Genomic DNA, 18,296 nt, shown 5'->3' on the forward strand with positions numbered 1-18,296 from the left:
GTGATGAGCAGCATCTGTGCCTCAGATCATCAAAGCACTTACACACGTATATAACCACCTTCTTTGTGCAGCTAGTCAAAGCTGGGTTTATACCACTTCACTGTCTCATTTCAAGACATTGAATCCATACTGATTCATATGAGGACCTTGATTTCATATAAGGACCATCCTCATCCTTTACATGAGATGTGTATTCTTATTGGTGCACAGCACTGTAGGCTAACGTCTTGTGTAGAGGTTGTTTAAAAAGTCAGTGGTACTCGAGAGCACACCAAGTGTTCAGATGTGGAAAGGTACAGTAGCTTTCCATGATAGTAGGCTGTGGATACTTTTGTTCATCACTGATGATGTACTAAGCATCATTAAAGTCTTGATGTGGTCTGAGAGCGTTTCTTAAGTTCTGTGGGAGACACAAGTGCTATCCATTCATTAATTAACAAACCCCTCTTAAAGTTAAATGATCTTTGGAGCTTCTTTTTGGGGTGTAGATATAGACACCTGGGTCTGGATTCATTCTGCTTGACTTTATGCATCCAAAGGAGACATCTAAGATCTGAATCGCTTCCTAGAGAACTTTGTTGCTGTCTTTCTGGTGACAACAGGGTGACCTATCTCTCTGGTTTAGGTACCTGAAACCAGGTGTGAGGAATCCAGACCATTGTATAGGAAGTCCTCAGCAAGAGAGATTTCAGTCAGAGGATAAAGACAGTCAGAGTTGATTAAACATGTGTTATGCTTACAAGACAAGAGCACGACTGAAATGGCAGATTCAGTAGGAGGTGTTGATTCACAGAACCCTACTGAGGACCAAGTTCCTATAGAGGAATACAAAGTTGTCCACACAATATTGAGTTTTCCCTCTTATGCAGAGCAAAATACTGGAAAGCAGCAGCAGTAGAAATACAGCCTGCTAGGTCTTGCAGGTTAATCTGTCCTAACCTGCCAAAAGCAAAGTATCTGGCTTCACCAATATAAATTCTGTTCATACTTGCAGAAAGCTGGATTATCTTTGTTGAGGATGTGTGTAAATGACATGAGTTTATTTTTATTTTATTCATATAGTGTGAGCACAGATAAACAAACATGAACCTAACTTCCCATATTTCAAGAAGAGTAAACACATTTAAAGTGACAGGTCATTTGGTGATAGTCATTACACATGATAGTCACTGTAAAATGAGAGAGAAAATTTCATTAAGTGATTCTGGCTTACTCACCAAGTTAAAAGTATTGATTAATGTGGACACAAGAGTATCATCCATGTTTGTTGCACTGGTTACCAGTGCATCTCATCATTTGAGGTGTTGATACAGCTGCTGGGGTGAAATTTGATTGTGGCAAAAATATTACTTCAGCCAATACTGAAATCTGGTGAGTAATAAAACTTTGCCTGCAAGTCAGTTGAATACATCTCAAAGTATCAGCACAAACAATGTGTGGCCAGATTGGTGTGTGGGATCAAAATTAATATGGTGTCAACGAGGAGAGTGCCAAACTGAGCTCTAGTTTGCAAAACTAGCAGAGTTTGGCATTACTGCAAGGGTGTGTCTGTGCCTTTGCCGAGCTCTGCTGCATAAACAGTCACCTTATGGGATGGGTGTGGTTGTTCAGGAATCCTAAAAGCAGGGGCTGAAATACTGAAAAAATTCTGAGTTAAAAAGTGAACTTAAAAGCAGTGATCAGATTTTTCTTACTTATTTTCTGGTCAAAATAGCTAGAAACAATTGGCTGTGAATGTGGAAGAAGACGAAGGGAACTTTTCAGGAGGACGGTGTAGTGGGACAGGGCAGTTAGTGAAGATGCATGCTTGGGCAGTGCAGGAATGATGGTAGGTTGGATGGTGTATAGGTGTCTCAGACTATATTGTAATGAACTGATTAACCCTGATGCTCCCCCAGTTTTATTGTGCAGTTCTATTTGAAGGAAAAGGAGCCCAGCCTGGAGGTTATTTGTACTCTACTGTCAAGTGTGGATTTCTCCCTTCACTCCTTTTTGAAAATTTCCATTCAAGTCTGAGAGACACTGCAAAGAGTTCTTCTAGTTCTTACTTGGTTTATAGTTATTTAGTGACACTTAAATAAAATATTTGGTGTGTCTGCTTCCTAGAGACGCCCCATTGTTGCTGCCTAGTCTGTACTTGCAAAGCTTTAATGCAAGGTAGGGAAGCCAAAAGCAAGGTAGCGTACATAGCCCCAGGTAAAATCCTTTGAAGAGCTGGCAGAATATTAATTGCTGGGTTTTAAATGTGCATACTGAAGCCTATATAAAGGAGGAGTCTAGGTGTTTCAAAAGCCAGTAGTGGAATTTCATCCCTAGAAGCTGTACATTTTGCAAGCATTCTATCTTCATTTTTCAGCAAATGCAAACAGCCAGAAGAACTGTGCTCTGGATGTAAAAATGAATAGCAGTAGTTACAGCTATCATAGCAGTGATTCGCTGTTTAGCAACAGCACCAGTACTCGAACCAGCGTTGACTCTAATGAGAATTTCCTTTCTGTTAATTGTGGTCCCACGCTGATTAGATCTTGTATAAGCTTTGGTAATGGAACCATAGAAGGGAACAGGTAACTTGACATATATGCATTTGTGCTTTGTGTTAGATGCTGTTGATAATTTTGTTTGTTTTTAAAGCCATGCGATGTGATTGTAAATATAAATAACATAGTACTTATTTATTTTCCTGAAATGCTTTGGCATCACCTAGGTTGGAAATGCTGCAGCAAATTGCAAACAGGATTCAGCGGGACAGCCGGAGCTGTGAGGACAAACTGGTACTCGCCCGGAATGCTCTGCAGTCTGTAAGTCAGTCAGTGGTTCTACTTGTCTGTATTCATAAATTTATAGAAGTTGAATGGCAAAAATTTATTAAGGGTTTGTGAGGGCAACCTTAATAGCTGTTACTTGTATTTTCATTGTACTGTTAAGATAGCACCTAGAGTTGCCTTGAGTGTGTTCTGCTAGATTTTTTTTTGTTCTGTAGTTAATTAAATGCTTCAGAATAATTTCAAGATAAAAATAAGTTGGGGGTTTTTTTGTTTTTTTTTTTTTTTTTTAATTTCTCAGAGCTGATATCTCTTTGGTTTTAGCTGCAAGGCTTATGACTTTCTCTTATTTATTAAGGACACCAAGCGATTGGAGTCAGGGCTCCAGTTCCAGCATGAAGCAGAGATAGCTGGGTATCTTCTTGAATCTGAGAACCTTCTCCGCCAGCAAGTGATTGATGCCCAAATTCTTATTGATGGGAAATACTATCAAGCAGACCAGCTTGTTCAAAGGTACTTTACAATATGTTTGTGTGAATAAATAAATGTCCCAAATATGGATTCCCATTATGGACAAAATTTTCAGCTCTTTATAACTATGCATACACTTTGTGGTCAGTCACTGAGCACCCAAATATCAGGTATTCTAGTGGGTGCATTGCCCAAAACTGTTGAAATCAGGAGGGCTATTTGTACTTATTTATGAAAATGAAGTCAACTCCTGAGGATGACTTAATGTTTAATGTTTACTAGATATCTGTGTGTAAAGATGTTAGCTTGTTTTACTGCACATAAAATTCATTTAGAATTTACTAACTTTGATTTTTTTAAATGGAGGCAAGATTTCTGGTGACAGCTATATGTGTATTAACAGATAATGTTAACAGGTAACAGTATGTTATATGTGGCACTGTGTACAGTGTTGGCAGAAAGAAGCATTTAAACTGCTTAACTTTGTTTTATGAAGAAGTAACTCCAAAGATTTTTTGGGATTCATCCTTGGACTGATTGAGATGAAGTGCATAACTCCTTGGCAGTGTACTGCACGTGTTTGATCTACTGCAACGTGTAGTGTCTTGTAAGATTTCTGGTTTGGTGATTGCTCCCTGGAATTGTGTACAGTGCGTGTTAGTGCCTATACCATTTTTTCAATCTTTGCCTGATTTCTGCATTTTTTTATCTGTATAGAACTACAAGCTGATATTCCCTGTACCTTCTTATAAAAATACTTGCTTATAAATATTTAAGTGCAATTAAAGTGTAAGAGATAACGTGAGCTCACGTCACTATTCAGTTGATCATGATAAACTTTAATCATAAGCATTCACTGGGGTTTTTTTTAATTCTAATTTAATAGAGTTGCAAAACTTCGTGATGACCTGATGGCCCTACGGACCGAATGTTCTTCCGTGTACAACAAGGGGCACGCGCTGACCACCGAGCAGACGAAGCTGATGATATCAGGAATAACCGAAAGCTTAAACTCAGGATTTACAACAAACCTAACGCCTGAACTAAATGCTGCAATGACACAAGGTTTAACGCCTACTTTGACTACTTCCAGTTTGACATCTGGCCTTTCATCAGGTCTTACTTCCAGACTGACACCAACCATCACCCCTGCTTACCCATCAGGCATCCCACCACGGTTAATTCAGAACTATGTGACGGGAGTAGACAGTGGGACTCTGCAAACGCTCAAACTGATGCAAATCAGAAAACCTCTTATGAAATCAGCTTTTGTGGATCAGAATTTGACAGAAGAAGAGGTGAACATGAAGTTTGTCCAGGACCTATTGAGCTGGGTGGAAGAAATGCAGGTAGCAATTTTTGCAGAAACAGCCCACCATTAATGATTACATTTACTTTTTATAGATCATGGCTAATCTTTTCTTCCTGTTTGTAAGGTTCAACTTGATCGAGCAGAATGGGGTTCAGATTTGCCAAGTGTTGAAAGCCATTTAGAAAATCACAAAAATGTCCACAAAGCTATTGAGGAATTTGAATCCAGCCTTAAAGAAGCCAAAATCAGTGAGGTACTGCACCATGTTCTTTATTTCTTTGATTACTTTCTTACTGAGTGACCCATAAACTAATGTTGAATTTTAGAACTGTACTTGGGTTTCAGTCTTACCTTTATTTCTGATCTCTACATGACTTATGATGAAATCATAAGATCTAATGATTTAACATATCTAACCTTTTTATTGTCTTTTGATCTCATGTACCAAATATAGATCCAAATGACTGCCCCTCTTAAACTCAGTTATGCAGAAAAGCTGCACAAACTGGAGAGTCAGTATTCAAAACTCTTGGTAAGTTAACCATACCTCTTCCATGTTCAGCTTTTCAATGTGCATAATTCCTGATAAGGGATGAGCTTTAAATTCTGATTTTTAAAAATCTTTTTATTTTCCTTTAATTAAAGAACACATCAAGAAATCAGGAAAGGCATCTAGATACTCTTCACAATTTTGTGTCTCGTGCTACTAGAGAGTTGATATGGCTGAATGAAAAAGAAGAGGAGGAGGTTGCATATGACTGGAGTGAAAGAAACCCCAATATAACAAGAAAAAAAGAATACCATGCAGTATGTATTACTAATATAATCCAGAGAGAATAATTAAGTGATCTTTAATAATTAGAGAGAGTTCTACAACTTTTTTTTTCTTTGTCTAAAAAAAAGGATTTAATGAGAGAACTTGATGAAAAAGAAGAAGTTATTAAATCAGTACAAGAAATAGCTGAGCAATTGCTTCTGGAAAACCACCCAGCCAGGCTAACCATTGAGGTAAGTTAGTAAAACCAGCACCTAAACAGGAAAAGTTTTGGGATTTAAAAGAGCTGAGTTTTGGGGGAAAAGAAGGCAAACTTAGAGAAAATTAATCAAGACCCTAAATTAAAGGGACCTTTTAAAATTTCCTCTTTAGCATCTTTAGCATCTATGTGTATTTTTCTTCCAATTTCCAAAAAGTAAAAACACTTTTATAGTTATTATTACATCTTGGATTACTTAGATGAAATCTCCTTAAACTCTGAAATTAATTGGTCTGTACAGATGTTTCTGGTCATGCAACTTCAGGAGTTTTTGAAACAAATTGAATTGACAGACTGAGGGCACAGAACAGTCCTTATGTGATTTCTTTCCTGTTGGATTGAAAGAAATTCCAGTTACAGCTTTTGTCATCACTTACTGTATGTGCAGATTCCTATTATGATTTAAGGTTGGTTTCATAACTTACTTGTCAGGGAATTATGAAACTTGTTTGGATGTTAAAAATCTGACCAGGTGATATGATTTACTTCAGGCTTGAGTCTAGCTCTATGTTATATATGTAAAAAATTTACAGAAAAATTTATTGTAGCTGTTGTAGGGTCATAAGAGGTTTTCAAAGGAGAATGTAAAGCACTTTTCCTTGTAGACCTTCAGGGAAAGAGTAGATACAGACAGTGGGAGGTAAAGACTGAAACAATAAAAAGCTGATTTATTAGAGAAGAATGAAAAAAGCCAGAGGGAATATGTTTTTATTGTTCTTCAGCTTTGCGAGTTTACGCATGCAAAATGGGAAACATGAAGAAAACCCCTCCTTTCCTTCCTTCTCGTAGCATTTACTTTGAATAATAAGTGACTTTTTGCATAATGTGGGCAATAAAAAGTGTAGGGTGTTCTAATGGGTTCTCATTGGTGTAGTGTATGAACACACTGGGGATGCCTGTTATGAAACCATCGCAGTCACGATGACTGTGCAGGTTATGCTGTCTCCAATGATGCTGTATTGGGATATTTATACAAAATATCCTTTAAAAAATATCCTTTAATACAGAATAATCTATGCATTAATGCATCAATTTGGAATTCCTGTCATTTCAATGTACAAACTGTTTGGAGCTGGGGAAGGCAGGAGTTGACACCCCGGGATTGGGGGGGATGTCCCAAAGGCAGGAGCGCCCCCTGCCGGCGGGCGTGCGTGCGTGCGGCTCCTCGGGGGTCCCGAGCTGTCCCCCAAAATCAGATCTGGCCCCCAGGCCTGGGCTGGGGTTTCAATTGTGTATTAATTAACTGTGTATTCAGTGCTGCTTTAATATACGAATTGTATCCAGGCAAGACTCCAGCTATTTTGATTGTGTAAATAGGCACGCAGAATTGTAGCTGAGCTTAGACTGGGGGACCTCATCAGTTGTACTCCAGCTATTGCTGGAAGCTCTGTCAAGGATTTGTTTGCCCGAAATCTGACCAAGCCAGAGGATAATGACTTCATGGTCCTTCTGAGCAAGTTTTATTTTATTTGACTATGCTGTAGTGATAAGGTTTCTTTCTCACACCTAATTGGAATTTTCCTTGCTGCAGCTTAGTTTTCAAGGGTGAGGTGATCTGGCTTTAGCTGTTTGTGTTTGCTGCATTACTTTTGTGTTTCCTAAATTCTGTAAAGGTATGGATGTTTTAGTTTTCATTTCCATTTGTAAAATATATCTCCCTTCCTTAAAGGCCTATAGAGCTGCAATGCAGACACAATGGAGCTGGATTCTTCAGCTCTGCCACTGTGTTGAACAACATTTGAGAGAAAATGCTGCATATTTTGAGGTAAGAAAATAAATCAATCAGGATATGAAATATTTTTAATTTTGTTCCTAGTCAAAAAGTTCCTACAAAAGCTCTAGTTGTTCTCTCACAGTAATTGTAGAATTTACATTTGTCTTTTACAATCAGTAGATAAGTCATGCTCCCACAGTGTTGCCACACCTCTGTTTCTTCACTACAGTTATGTCAGTTCACAGCAGATGAAAATCTGGCTTGAGATTTTTTTCAGTGCTGCAGCTGCAAGTAGAGACTCTGAGAATTAGACCTTGTTCTCTCCCTGTCATGCTGCCAATGGCGCTTCTGCAGATGATGTAGCATGGGGGGTGGCTAGTGATGGCCATGGGAGAACATATTCTAGATGGGTATTCCAGGACTGCACAAAGCAAAATGGAATGTGCAGCATTGATAATAAACAGAGTAGAGAACACCCTGACAGCAGACACATCCCATGGAACATCCATCTGATTATCTCATTGTCACCCATTCACATACTCAGCAAATGATTAAGTTACTTGTGTGAGCATGATAGAGGAGTATTTTTGTTGGTTTATTTGTTTTTAAATCTACTCATTTAAACATTTAAATTATAAGGATGAATCCTTAATGTCTTGTGGGTTGTGTGGTTAAAGGGAAGGGGGGTAATGAAGGGATGAGGTGCTTTTGGATGAGATGGATGAGAACCCAGAGTTAGGAATGGGACACTGGAGAAGACAAAGCAATTTGAGCTCCTTGTGATGGGGGAAGAAACTGGAGTTCTGGATTTAATAAATGGGGCTTAAGGGAGAGAATGGGATTACCCTTTCCAGTCATGCCTAATCAGGACCCTTGTTTGGGTGTGCAGATACCCAAGTGTGGCAATCATTTCCCTTCCTGCACAAAATGTTTGCCCCAGCTGTGCTGCCTGGATTTTCCAACTAGTTTCTATAGTTTGTAGGCTTTGTCTGTGCTTTCTTACAATTACATGAAAGTAATTGTAATTCCAAGGAATGAAAGATTGGCTTAATAATTTTTTTTTCATTGCAGGAATGGTCATTAACTGTAGGTTCAATAACTGCAGAATTAATTTTGCATGGAGCTCATACCAAGAATAACTGGTGTTAACACTGTGTGCCTTTTTGAAGAGTACATTTAGACATGAGATCACGAATAGCTGAGTGTGGTGCAGTGGTCACTTCAAGTGATGAGAAAAGGTTGTTTTAAAAGACAGCACTTGAAAACTTCAGTATAGCTGATTCTGTATTTTTCAGGTTGTTTAAAAATAACCCAGATAATTATTTTATCCTAGTTTTTCAGCGACGCCAAAGAAGCCATGGAATATTTGAAGAATTTAAAAGATACCATATACCGAAAATACAGTTGTGATAGATCAAGCAGTCTTCATAGGCTGGAAGACCTTGTCCAGGAGTCTATGGTAAGCTCTTCGGTAGGATCCTATTAACAGGAATTACAATGGAACAAGAAATGTGTAAGTTATGGTGGGATATGAAATGTGTTAAAATTATTCATTTAAAATGAAGGAAAAATGCTGATTTTTCAGAACTTGTAAATAAATGACTATTTTTCATAACTTTAAAATAGAGTTTTATTTATTTATTTATATTTATAATACCAGATGTGGGAAGACAGTGGCTTCAGAAAGATACTTTGTTTTATAAAATGCTACTTTTAGAAAACACAGTAGAAGGAGTCAAGGAAAAAAAAACATAACAGGATCAAAGAGGGAGTACTGTATTCTGGACATCTCTTATAATGTACTCTTTTCTTAACTGTTCTAGGAAGAAAAAGAGCAACTCTTGCAGTACAAGAGCACAGTAGCAGGCCTTGTGGGAAGAGCAAAGGCAATAATTCAGCTGAAGCCAAGGAACCCTGACTGTGTACTCAAAACATCCATTCCAATTAAAGCCATCTGTGACTATAGACAAATTGAGGTTAGAAACTAAAATTTCCTCAAACCAATTACAGATGTAAGAATTCAGCTAAAGTTTCATTAATTACCATGTTCCTGAAGAAAGCTGGGCTGTAAATTTCTTCCACCCTAGTAAACAAGAGCAAATCCTTTGGTTAGAACATTGGTTTTGTTGTTCTGTTGCTTGTTTGTTGACAGCATTTGCAGAAGTGCTTTGTACAATTATTTTGTAATGCTTGGCTCATCAAATTATTCTGCTTTTCTGTTAATACTAGATAACTATTTACAAAGATGATGAGTGTGTGTTAGCAAACAACTCCCATCGTGCTAAATGGAAAGTCATTAGCCCAAGTGGTAATGAGGCCATGGTTCCATCTGTATGCTTTACAGTTCCTCCACCAAACAAAGAAGCAATAGATACAGCCAACAGGTAGGGACAATGTAAAATTACCTATTTTCTATTAAAATCTACTTACTTGAAGCTTGGGTTAAAAAATATCTCACAGTTTATGTTGTTGGTGGGTTTTTTTTCCTTTTTCTGTTTTTATGTGTTACCCCAACCTGAAGTTGGAATTTTTTTTTGTTTCAGGATTGAACAGCAATTTCAGAATGTTCTGGCACTTTGGCATGAGTCACATGTAAACATGAAGAGTGTGGTGTCCTGGCATTACCTGACAAATGAAATTGAAGTTGTTCGAGCTGGCAATGTTGCCTCGGTAAGTGTTATGTCTAGGGAGGGCTCTTAACCTTTTACTAGGATGTCATAGGATGACTAAAACTGTGTGAGATCACAACTTGCAAATAGTATTTGCAGTACCAAAAATGACACTTGCCTACCTAATTTATCACTGTTACTGTTGGAAAGAGGAATCTGAGATAATTCCTGAAGTGTCCCTACTTGTCCTTGCTAATGTTTGTTGCTGCATGGCATTAGATGTGAGAAATGAAGTCCGATGTAGGGTTGGCTTAAACAGAGACCATTCCTGATGTGAAAGATTGAAAAAGATTTAATGTTGAGTATAAATTATCAGCTGTCAAGAGAACTCCAGCTAAGGAGCAGTGAGCTTTCAGAACCTCAGTTCTTTGAATTTACAATCTCAGTAATTGAACACTATTACTTTTTGGTGAAAAACGTCGCAGGAACTGTGTGAGTGATGCACCACTGCTGACTGTGCTTTGGGTCAATAATCTGTTGCAGATAAAGACAATGCTGCCAGGTGAACATCAACAGGTTCTAAGCAATTTACAGTCCCGCTTTGATGATTTTGTGGAAGACAGCCAGGAGTCCAAAATCTTTACAAGCTCCGATACAGCACAGCTGGAAAGGGAAGTTAATGTTTGCAAGCAATACTATCAAGAGCTTCTCAAGTCTGCAGAAAGAGGTAAAACTTAGCTTAGAACAGTAGAAAGATGCCCTTATGAGAGAGATTGTGTTCTTGATCTTGAGATCTCTTTTATCATGGTGATATTGTCACTGCCTATGTTCTTTTGAACAGAGTAATTTTAACAGTGTGTGCAATTACATTGTATAGAAAATGTTAAAATTTTTTAAGCTTTGTATATATTAATATCTGTAAAAATATTGTTGTGTTACATAATATACAAAATGCTACAAAAATTTTACACCTAAGAATTTATTATGTGCGTTACAACTCACTGCTTAGTTCTGAGTTCCTTGTTTTTGAATGCTGGAAAAACAGCTTGATTACTTGATTGAGTTCGTAACAGAATGTCCCAGGGTGTCCCAAACCAGGGCACAGAATTAGAACTTTTTTTCACCCTATGAAAAGGCAAAGAAAACATCCTAGCGATTTTCCTATCTCCGCAGGATGCCTGTAGTTAGTGCTGTCTTAACTCTAATTAACAATTTATTAATACAGTGAGACCAGAAAGCTTAAAATAGCTCTTCTGATTTACTGTTGAGTAGTTGATGACTTAAAGAAATACAGGAGTGCAAAGCTGATTACTTCATTAGCAAAGTTCACTAAACTTCAGGAAAGACGTGGTGCCCTGTGCATTTGAAAGAGGATTTATGTCCCTGAAACCACTGATTAAAAGAATCAGTCCCTGAATTTAGCAATGTTGTCACAGAGTTAATGCCTGTGGCAGAATGGTCACAGACAATTATTTTTCATGTGTGAGGAGATGATTTAATAAAAACAAAAATTAAGTGTTCCTCAGATTTGCCTTAAAACCAGTTTCAATGGAAACTGATGGCATTTTCATCAGTCACAAAAAGACCTGTAGAGTAATGACTTTATGAAGTGTGAGAAGTTATGGTGAAAATGACATGATGACTTTGCTGGCTAACATGTGCCTTAATTCTGTCAACAGAGGAGCAGGAAGAATCTATTTACAATCTGTACATCTCTGAAGTCAGAAATATCAGACTACGACTGGAGAGTTGTGAGGAGCGGTTAATACGGCAGATCCGGACGCCAATGGAAAGGGACGATGTACATGAAAATGTGCTTAGGATTTCAGAGCAAGAGGTGAGCCTTTGGGAAAGTCTGTTTTACCTAGGAAAGGTTTTATTTTAAAAACAAATACACCCTGATTTTGAGTGTAAGCCAGGAAGGTTTGTAGTGTACCGTGAAAGGAGGAGTCAAATATTTAGCTTGTGTTTGTGAGCAAAAAGGTGCTGATCAATGGCAACTCTGTTAGTTTCCCTATTGCACATATGCTTCTCTTCAGTTTTTTTCAACAGTGCCGTCATCAAAGACCCAAAGGAAGGCAGACCTGTACGCACAGTGATATATAGAGTATATATCAGGTTGATGTAGGATGAAAACATTATTAATCACCTTTCATTTTACAGAAACTGAAGAAAGAACTGGATCGACTGAAAGATGACTTGGGAGTCATCACAGATAAATGTGAAGAGTTTTTCAGTCAAGCTGCTGGTTCACCTTCAGTTCCTACTCTACGCTCTGAACTCAATGTTGTTATACAAAACATGAACCAAGTTTACTCCATGTCTTCCATTTTCATAGATAAGTATGTACTAGGCTGTCTTCCATCATTCCATGACACATGTTTTAGGCAATAGTTTTCTCGTAAATTAAATCAGTATGAATAATATTGATCAAGGAAAAGGGAGTTAACATTTTAACATTGTATAAAGGGGTACCCTGTGACATGAAAAGCCTGAAAAACACAAATTTATTGAGTGTTGGTATTCATGGTTCAGTTAACAGGGAGTCTGTTTTTCAGATTAAAAACTATAAATTTGGTGCTGACGAACACCCAAACAGCAGAATCATTAGTAAAACACTATGAAACTAAATTGTGTGAAGAAGAGGCAGTAACGGCTGACAAAAACAATATTGAAAATCTGATGGGTACATTAAAGGTAAGAGCTGGCTGGTGCCTTTTCGTGGGCAAATAAAAGAAATAAGACAAAACCTATCTGTCTTGTAACACTTGATTTTGTTATGGTACACTCCATAGTTTATCAAACATTGGCTTGTATGTTTAGTTTTAGGAAGTATTAGGATTGACATTTCAGAAAAAAATGGCAGCTTTGGAGCATTAAGATTTGGATAGGTTGAAAACATGTTCCTGCTATTGCAAAATACATTGAAGTATCTGAACTTGCACAAGTGGCACTTGTTAATGCTGCAGTAAGATTTTCTTTGCTCTTCAGAAGGTAGCATATACTTAGGGTAACATAAATATTTATTTATATTTATGAGAAATAGAAAGATTGAAGTCAGTATTTTTTGTTTGCTGTATATAACTAATTTTGATATTACAAATTATGAGTAATGCTTTTTTGCTAGATAAAACGATTGGCATCTGCCTAATAATTTTTTTTAAAAGCTGTAGTTTATAAGGTGTGTTCGTTTGATGCTTGTGTTTTGACCTATGTGTTGTGAAGATTGCTGTTATTTAGAATTATTTTTCAGTTTATTGCTTCAGATCCATTCTGGTGCCACTTGAGTATTTGAGCAAGCAGAAGTAAAATATTAATTGAAGCAATTTTATTGAGTCATTTATACAGCATACTTATGTAAAAGACTAATTTATAAAACAGTGTCATAATTTAGGAGTTATTTGCAACTTTTTTTAATCACCTACTAGCAATGGAGATCTGAAGTAGATGAGAAAAGACAAACATTCCATGCCTTAGAGGATGAACTGCAGAAGGCAAAGATGATCAGTGATCAGATGTTTAAAATGCACAAGGAACGTGATCTTGACTTTGACTGGCATAAAGAAAAAGTTGATCAGTTGGCTGAGAGGTGGCAAAATGTTCATTCACAAATTGAAAATAGGTTTGTATGAATTTTTATTACAATATGTTCATTTTTTTTAGTGTTTTGTAAACAGTACAGGGTTTATTTTACTATTTCTGAGGAAAAATAATCAGAAATGAATGTTAAAAGAGGTCTGAATACTTTTCTGAACTGTTCTTGGAATGTGCTGGGATGAAGATCTTTATTGTGCTGTTGACAACACTGCCTTACTTTTCCACTGGAAATATCTGTGACTGTTAAGCTCCAGAAGATGAGCAAGATACAGAAACTTACTACTTACTGATACACAGTAGAGATGAATTGTCTTTTATCTTTAAAAAACACAAACCTGCAGAAATGCCTGGCAGTCCTATGGAAATGCCATCTGTTTCTCCACGTAATTAACTCTGATGGGCTAAATTGCTGGGCTGATTCATCAGTTATGATTGGATTCACGTTAATTTGCTTTTAATTACTCAACTGTTAAGTCTGGAAGTTCTTAGCTTCCATTGACTTCTGTGCTAATTTTTGGTGCAGTAACTTTTTGGTGCAGTGCCTTCTATTTTTCTAAATATCCAATAGAGATAGTGTTCTAAATTCAGCTCTTTACTATCAAATAAAAGTTGAAATACTGAAATATGCTGCTCGAGTGCACATACCTACACAGTTGTGCAGATGCAGCAGAACACACCTACGTGTCTTTCTGAAGGAGACGTCCATACATGGCATTCCTGGAAATGCTTTTTCCTTAAGTCTCTACAGTCCTGTTTTCTGTATATAAAGGAAGCAGAACTCTACAGGCTGAAGGAAAATGTATGGACAAGTATTGAGGAGTTCTGTACTGTGCAGTCTGAAGTTCTTTCCTTTGAAATGCTCTTGCATTTTTGGCAATTATTGATAGCCTGAAAAAGAACACTGAAGATAGTGCTATTGATGTACTAGTTCACACAACAACCTGTCATACTTTTTTCCTGCTTTTCTACGGAGTGAATAAACATTCAAGTGCAATATTGAAGTTGTTCACTTGTAATTAACTAGTTTAGTTGTGTCTGTTTAACATTGCTGTAAGTTACAAGATTGGAAAAAGGCAATTCATTTAAAGCTGACTGCAGAAAGGCTAGCTTAAGTTCCACCTCTGATTTTTCATCAGTTGTTAGTGTGACATAATTTAAATGATTAAACAGTAGTTTTATGAGGTACTGAAGTGCTCTTATTTCTTCAAGAGAGTAAGCATGAACCACATGCTCTCCTCCTATGACTGTATCCTGAACAGAATATGCTGAAAAATGACTGCTAATATGTAGGGGCTTCTGGTGTAAATAGGACAGATTGCAGTAACTGCAGTACAGAGCTGTAAACAAGCTGCTTTCTACAAATATTATCTCTGCTTCTTTCTACCAAGTTGACACTGATAATTATACAAAATTTATGTACAAATATTGGCTGCAGGATCATGATCCTTTCTCTTTTTCATGGTTATTAACTTTAAAACATGCTTAAGTATGAAACCTGAGCAAAAAAATGTTCTTTACTTGCTCTTTTAAAATCTCTTTTTGGCATCTTAAGAGCAATACTAGAGCAATTCAAAGTATTCATTCCAAGTCGAACTGTAAAAGGTTGTTTAATTTTGTTTATTCTGCAGTGTTGTGTGGTCATATTTATATGATATTTTAAGTAGAATCATAGAATATCCTGAGTTAGGAAGAACTTACAAGGATCATCAAGTCTAACTCCTGGCTCTGCGCCAAATCACACCATGATAACAAGTAGCAGTATAAGGATCACGAAAGAAAAACTGTATCTCCCTCAGTATGGAAATGACTTCAAAGAAATACACAGAACTCTCTTTTTAGGTCAAAAACACGATTTAAAATTAGATGTACATGTTCAATTACTTTTGCACATTAGCATATTTACATCTTTAGTTTTAGCATAACTCCTGCTGTTCTGTGGGAGGCATGGAGAGTATGGTGGTCCATTACTTGACTCCAGCATGGCACACTCCTCGATTCATAGGTCACATTTTAAATACTCTCACTTCTTGTAACAGAACTGATTGCTGTAGCAGAGCCCTCCCTCTTTCTTGGGGTTTCCTGTGCTCATGGAGTTTCAAGCAGTTGAACATGCTAATGAGGGATATATAGAGTTTCTTGTGTACTAGGGGCTCTCCTGGATGTCTTTTATGACAAATGGAAAAAGTTCATCAGTCTGGGAGCCTTAGTGTTTGAGAAGTGAATTTGCTGCTTAATTAGTGTTACTTTAGTATGTTTATACAGTAAACTATAACAGAGCTAAGGCATTTGAAGGCTTTAAAGCTGTCTTAGTGTTGTAATTTTTGTCTTTAATATTAATCTTCTCCCCTTTGATTTGTCTTCTAAAATAAAATCAGGTTGCGTGACTTAGAAGGTATTAATAAGTCTCTGAAGTATTATAAAGATACTTACAATTCTTTGGACACTTGGATTCAACAAGTGGAAGATACTCAGCGAAAGATTCAAGAAATACATCCTGAAAATAGCAAAGCATTGGCTAAGCAATTGAACCAACATAAGGTATGAAGGAGATGTCATTGTGGCAAGCAAAGAATTACAATATCAGTGATCTTAATCTTGTTTATTAATATGAGGAACTTATATCCATCAGCCGCTACTGTAAAGCTCCAAATAATCACTAGATTTTATGATTTTGTGTTTATAGTGCAGCCATGAATGTATCACCCAGTGACAATTGTCACTGTTTTATAGACCAGATTGCTGGTGCTGAAGTGTGCAAGAACATCAAAACTTTAAACTTCTGGACTTGTCTTACCATGTAATTTCATATTCAGTGCTGCTCTTTTTTGTTTATGGATGTAGAAATATTTTCATGGAAGCAAAGCTAAACTCAACATCTGTCTCCTGCAAGAAGGAAATAAATATAAGTAGACAGGATAATAAATTATATGCATGAAATTATATAGTCCTGATTTTGTTATAAGTTAATTCACCAACTATTAACCTGGTAGGTTTTTTCATTACTTCTGTACTGTAAATCTAATAAAGCTGAGGACAAAGACTTGAGCCTTGTACACATATGGATAGGAGCGTATTAGGTAAAGTAGATGTTAATGAACATCTTATTTAACCTATTTAGGTTAGATAATGTTAGATAAAGCAGAAATGTTATTTATAATAGTAATAAAAATAAATTTTAAGGTGAAAATGTGCATTCGTATTTTACAGATGCTGGTTTCTGAGATTGAAATGAAACAAAGCAAAATAGATGAATGCCAGAAGTATTCAGAACAATATTCAGCTGCTGTGAAGGTAGCAATAACATTACACTTATAATCCTATTTTTTTTGTGTCAGTATCATGTGTAATGCCAATGATTTTGTGTATTTTCTCTTGTACAGGACTATGAGTTGCAGACCATGACCTACAGAGCTATGGTTGATTCCCAACAAAAATCTCCAGTAAAGCGCCGAAGAATGCAAAGCTCATCAGACTTCATTATTCAAGAGGTAAATGGGTTTCTTATGATAGGAAAATGTGAGTCTTTGCTTAAGACAGAGTAAACACAAGAATTCAGTTTCAGATTTATTAATGATTAAATATGGTAATCCAAGAAAGATTGGGATTTTTGCCTGTAGAACCACGATATAAAAAATATTCTCTTGTTCCTTATGCTGCATTTTGGCAGCAAGACAGTATAATGTGACTGATTAAAAAAAGTCACCCAAATTATAAAAAGGTCTATGAGAACTGTAAACTCAGTAAAACTGCCTCAGTAAAACTGTTTAGAATTACCTCTGGACTGGATCTTGATCACAGTAAGCAAGAAGTTCATCTTGACCATAGTAAAACCTACCAAATCTGGACACTTTGATAGATTCTAAGTTAAATCAGGCTCATTTGGGTGAGAAAGATTAATCTCTCTCTGCTACCTGTTAGAGAGAGGAATAGTGACTAGCATGGCTTGTCCCTCTTGAAACCTTTTCTTACAGGGGGAAGAATCAAATGACTGTCAAGTCAAAATATTCTCTTCTGTTTCTTCTTCTTATGGATCTGCTCATAGATCCTAAGAATATATTTGCTCAGGTGCACCTTCTTTACAGCATTAAATTTTGGAATTAAAATTAGAACTTTGGATTCCACAATCATGATTTTGAAATCAAAATAGGTTCTAGAGCAGTGTTTATCACTTCTTTCAAGCTTAATTGGAGTGTTCACCTCTATGACACCTACCTCTCTCTTTTTGTTTCTCTACAGTTCATGGATCTACGGACTCGGTACACTGCCTTAGTGACCTTGATGACCCAGTACATTAAGTTTGCAGGTGATTCTTTGAAAAGACTGGAAGAGGAAGAGGTAGGTCATTCTCTAGCAGTCAACCAAGCAAAAAGAACTTCTAGGCAAAGAAAATGCAATATACCTGTTGGAATAATTCACAAAGTTACCAGCAGATGTGGAAAACTAAAATTCCTTGTGTAGTGCACATTATACAGGAATGTAGCGGTGTTAGCACTGCTATAATTCAGATAAGCAAAATCCTGTACCATACATGCATTTTACCAGTTCTTGCACCTAGAAAGATCGTATGATTCGTTGAATTCTGATGGAGATGGAGTTTAAATTTAAATACTAATACTTTCAATTTTAATACCCTAGGGGCTTGATCTTTTGGATAAAAGCAGACATTAAGATGAAGGCAAACTCATCACATATATCCTATGTATACATTTTTAAAATATTCCATAGCATGCATTCTGGTCCACTTAACAACCTACAAGGAAGTTCTTTCAACAGGGAGATGAGATGCCCTCTTAATTA

The 18,296-nt window shown here is 36.8% G+C and overlaps 1 protein-coding gene across 16 annotated transcripts in view; it reads left to right on the forward strand.

The window, feature by feature from the left end:
- Positions 1–18,296, forward strand: part of DST (dystonin) — a 289,372-nt gene that overhangs the window by 146,415 nt on the left and 124,661 nt on the right. For 15 of the 16 annotated variants that reach the window (XM_088162255.1, XM_088162245.1, XM_088162257.1 and 12 more), the window contains 21 exons: positions 2,705–2,798; positions 3,121–3,275; positions 4,120–4,582; positions 4,670–4,798; positions 5,000–5,077; positions 5,191–5,352; positions 5,449–5,553; positions 7,249–7,344; positions 8,627–8,752; positions 9,117–9,269; positions 9,523–9,677; positions 9,837–9,963; positions 10,446–10,629; positions 11,582–11,739; positions 12,066–12,244; positions 12,461–12,599; positions 13,331–13,524; positions 15,875–16,037; positions 16,707–16,790; positions 16,880–16,987; positions 17,736–17,834. In XM_088162255.1, the coding sequence (XP_088018381.1) occupies positions 2,705–2,798; positions 3,121–3,275; positions 4,120–4,582; positions 4,670–4,798; positions 5,000–5,077; positions 5,191–5,352; positions 5,449–5,553; positions 7,249–7,344; positions 8,627–8,752; positions 9,117–9,269; positions 9,523–9,677; positions 9,837–9,963; positions 10,446–10,629; positions 11,582–11,739; positions 12,066–12,244; positions 12,461–12,599; positions 13,331–13,524; positions 15,875–16,037; positions 16,707–16,790; positions 16,880–16,987; positions 17,736–17,834 (3,151 nt within the window). Of the gene's footprint in view, positions 1–2,382; positions 2,565–2,704; positions 2,799–3,120; positions 3,276–4,119; positions 4,583–4,669; positions 4,799–4,999; positions 5,078–5,190; positions 5,353–5,448; positions 5,554–7,248; positions 7,345–8,626; positions 8,753–9,116; positions 9,270–9,522; positions 9,678–9,836; positions 9,964–10,445; positions 10,630–11,581; positions 11,740–12,065; positions 12,245–12,460; positions 12,600–13,330; positions 13,525–15,874; positions 16,038–16,706; positions 16,791–16,879; positions 16,988–17,735; positions 17,835–18,296 lie in introns of those variants that run through there. The other variant, XM_014891775.2, reaches the window with a different exon arrangement.

Source organism: Sturnus vulgaris, chromosome 3 (genome assembly GCF_052056855.1).
Source record: "Sturnus vulgaris isolate bStuVul1 chromosome 3, bStuVul1.hap1, whole genome shotgun sequence".
Classification (NCBI taxonomy): Eukaryota; Metazoa; Chordata; class Aves; order Passeriformes; family Sturnidae; genus Sturnus; species Sturnus vulgaris.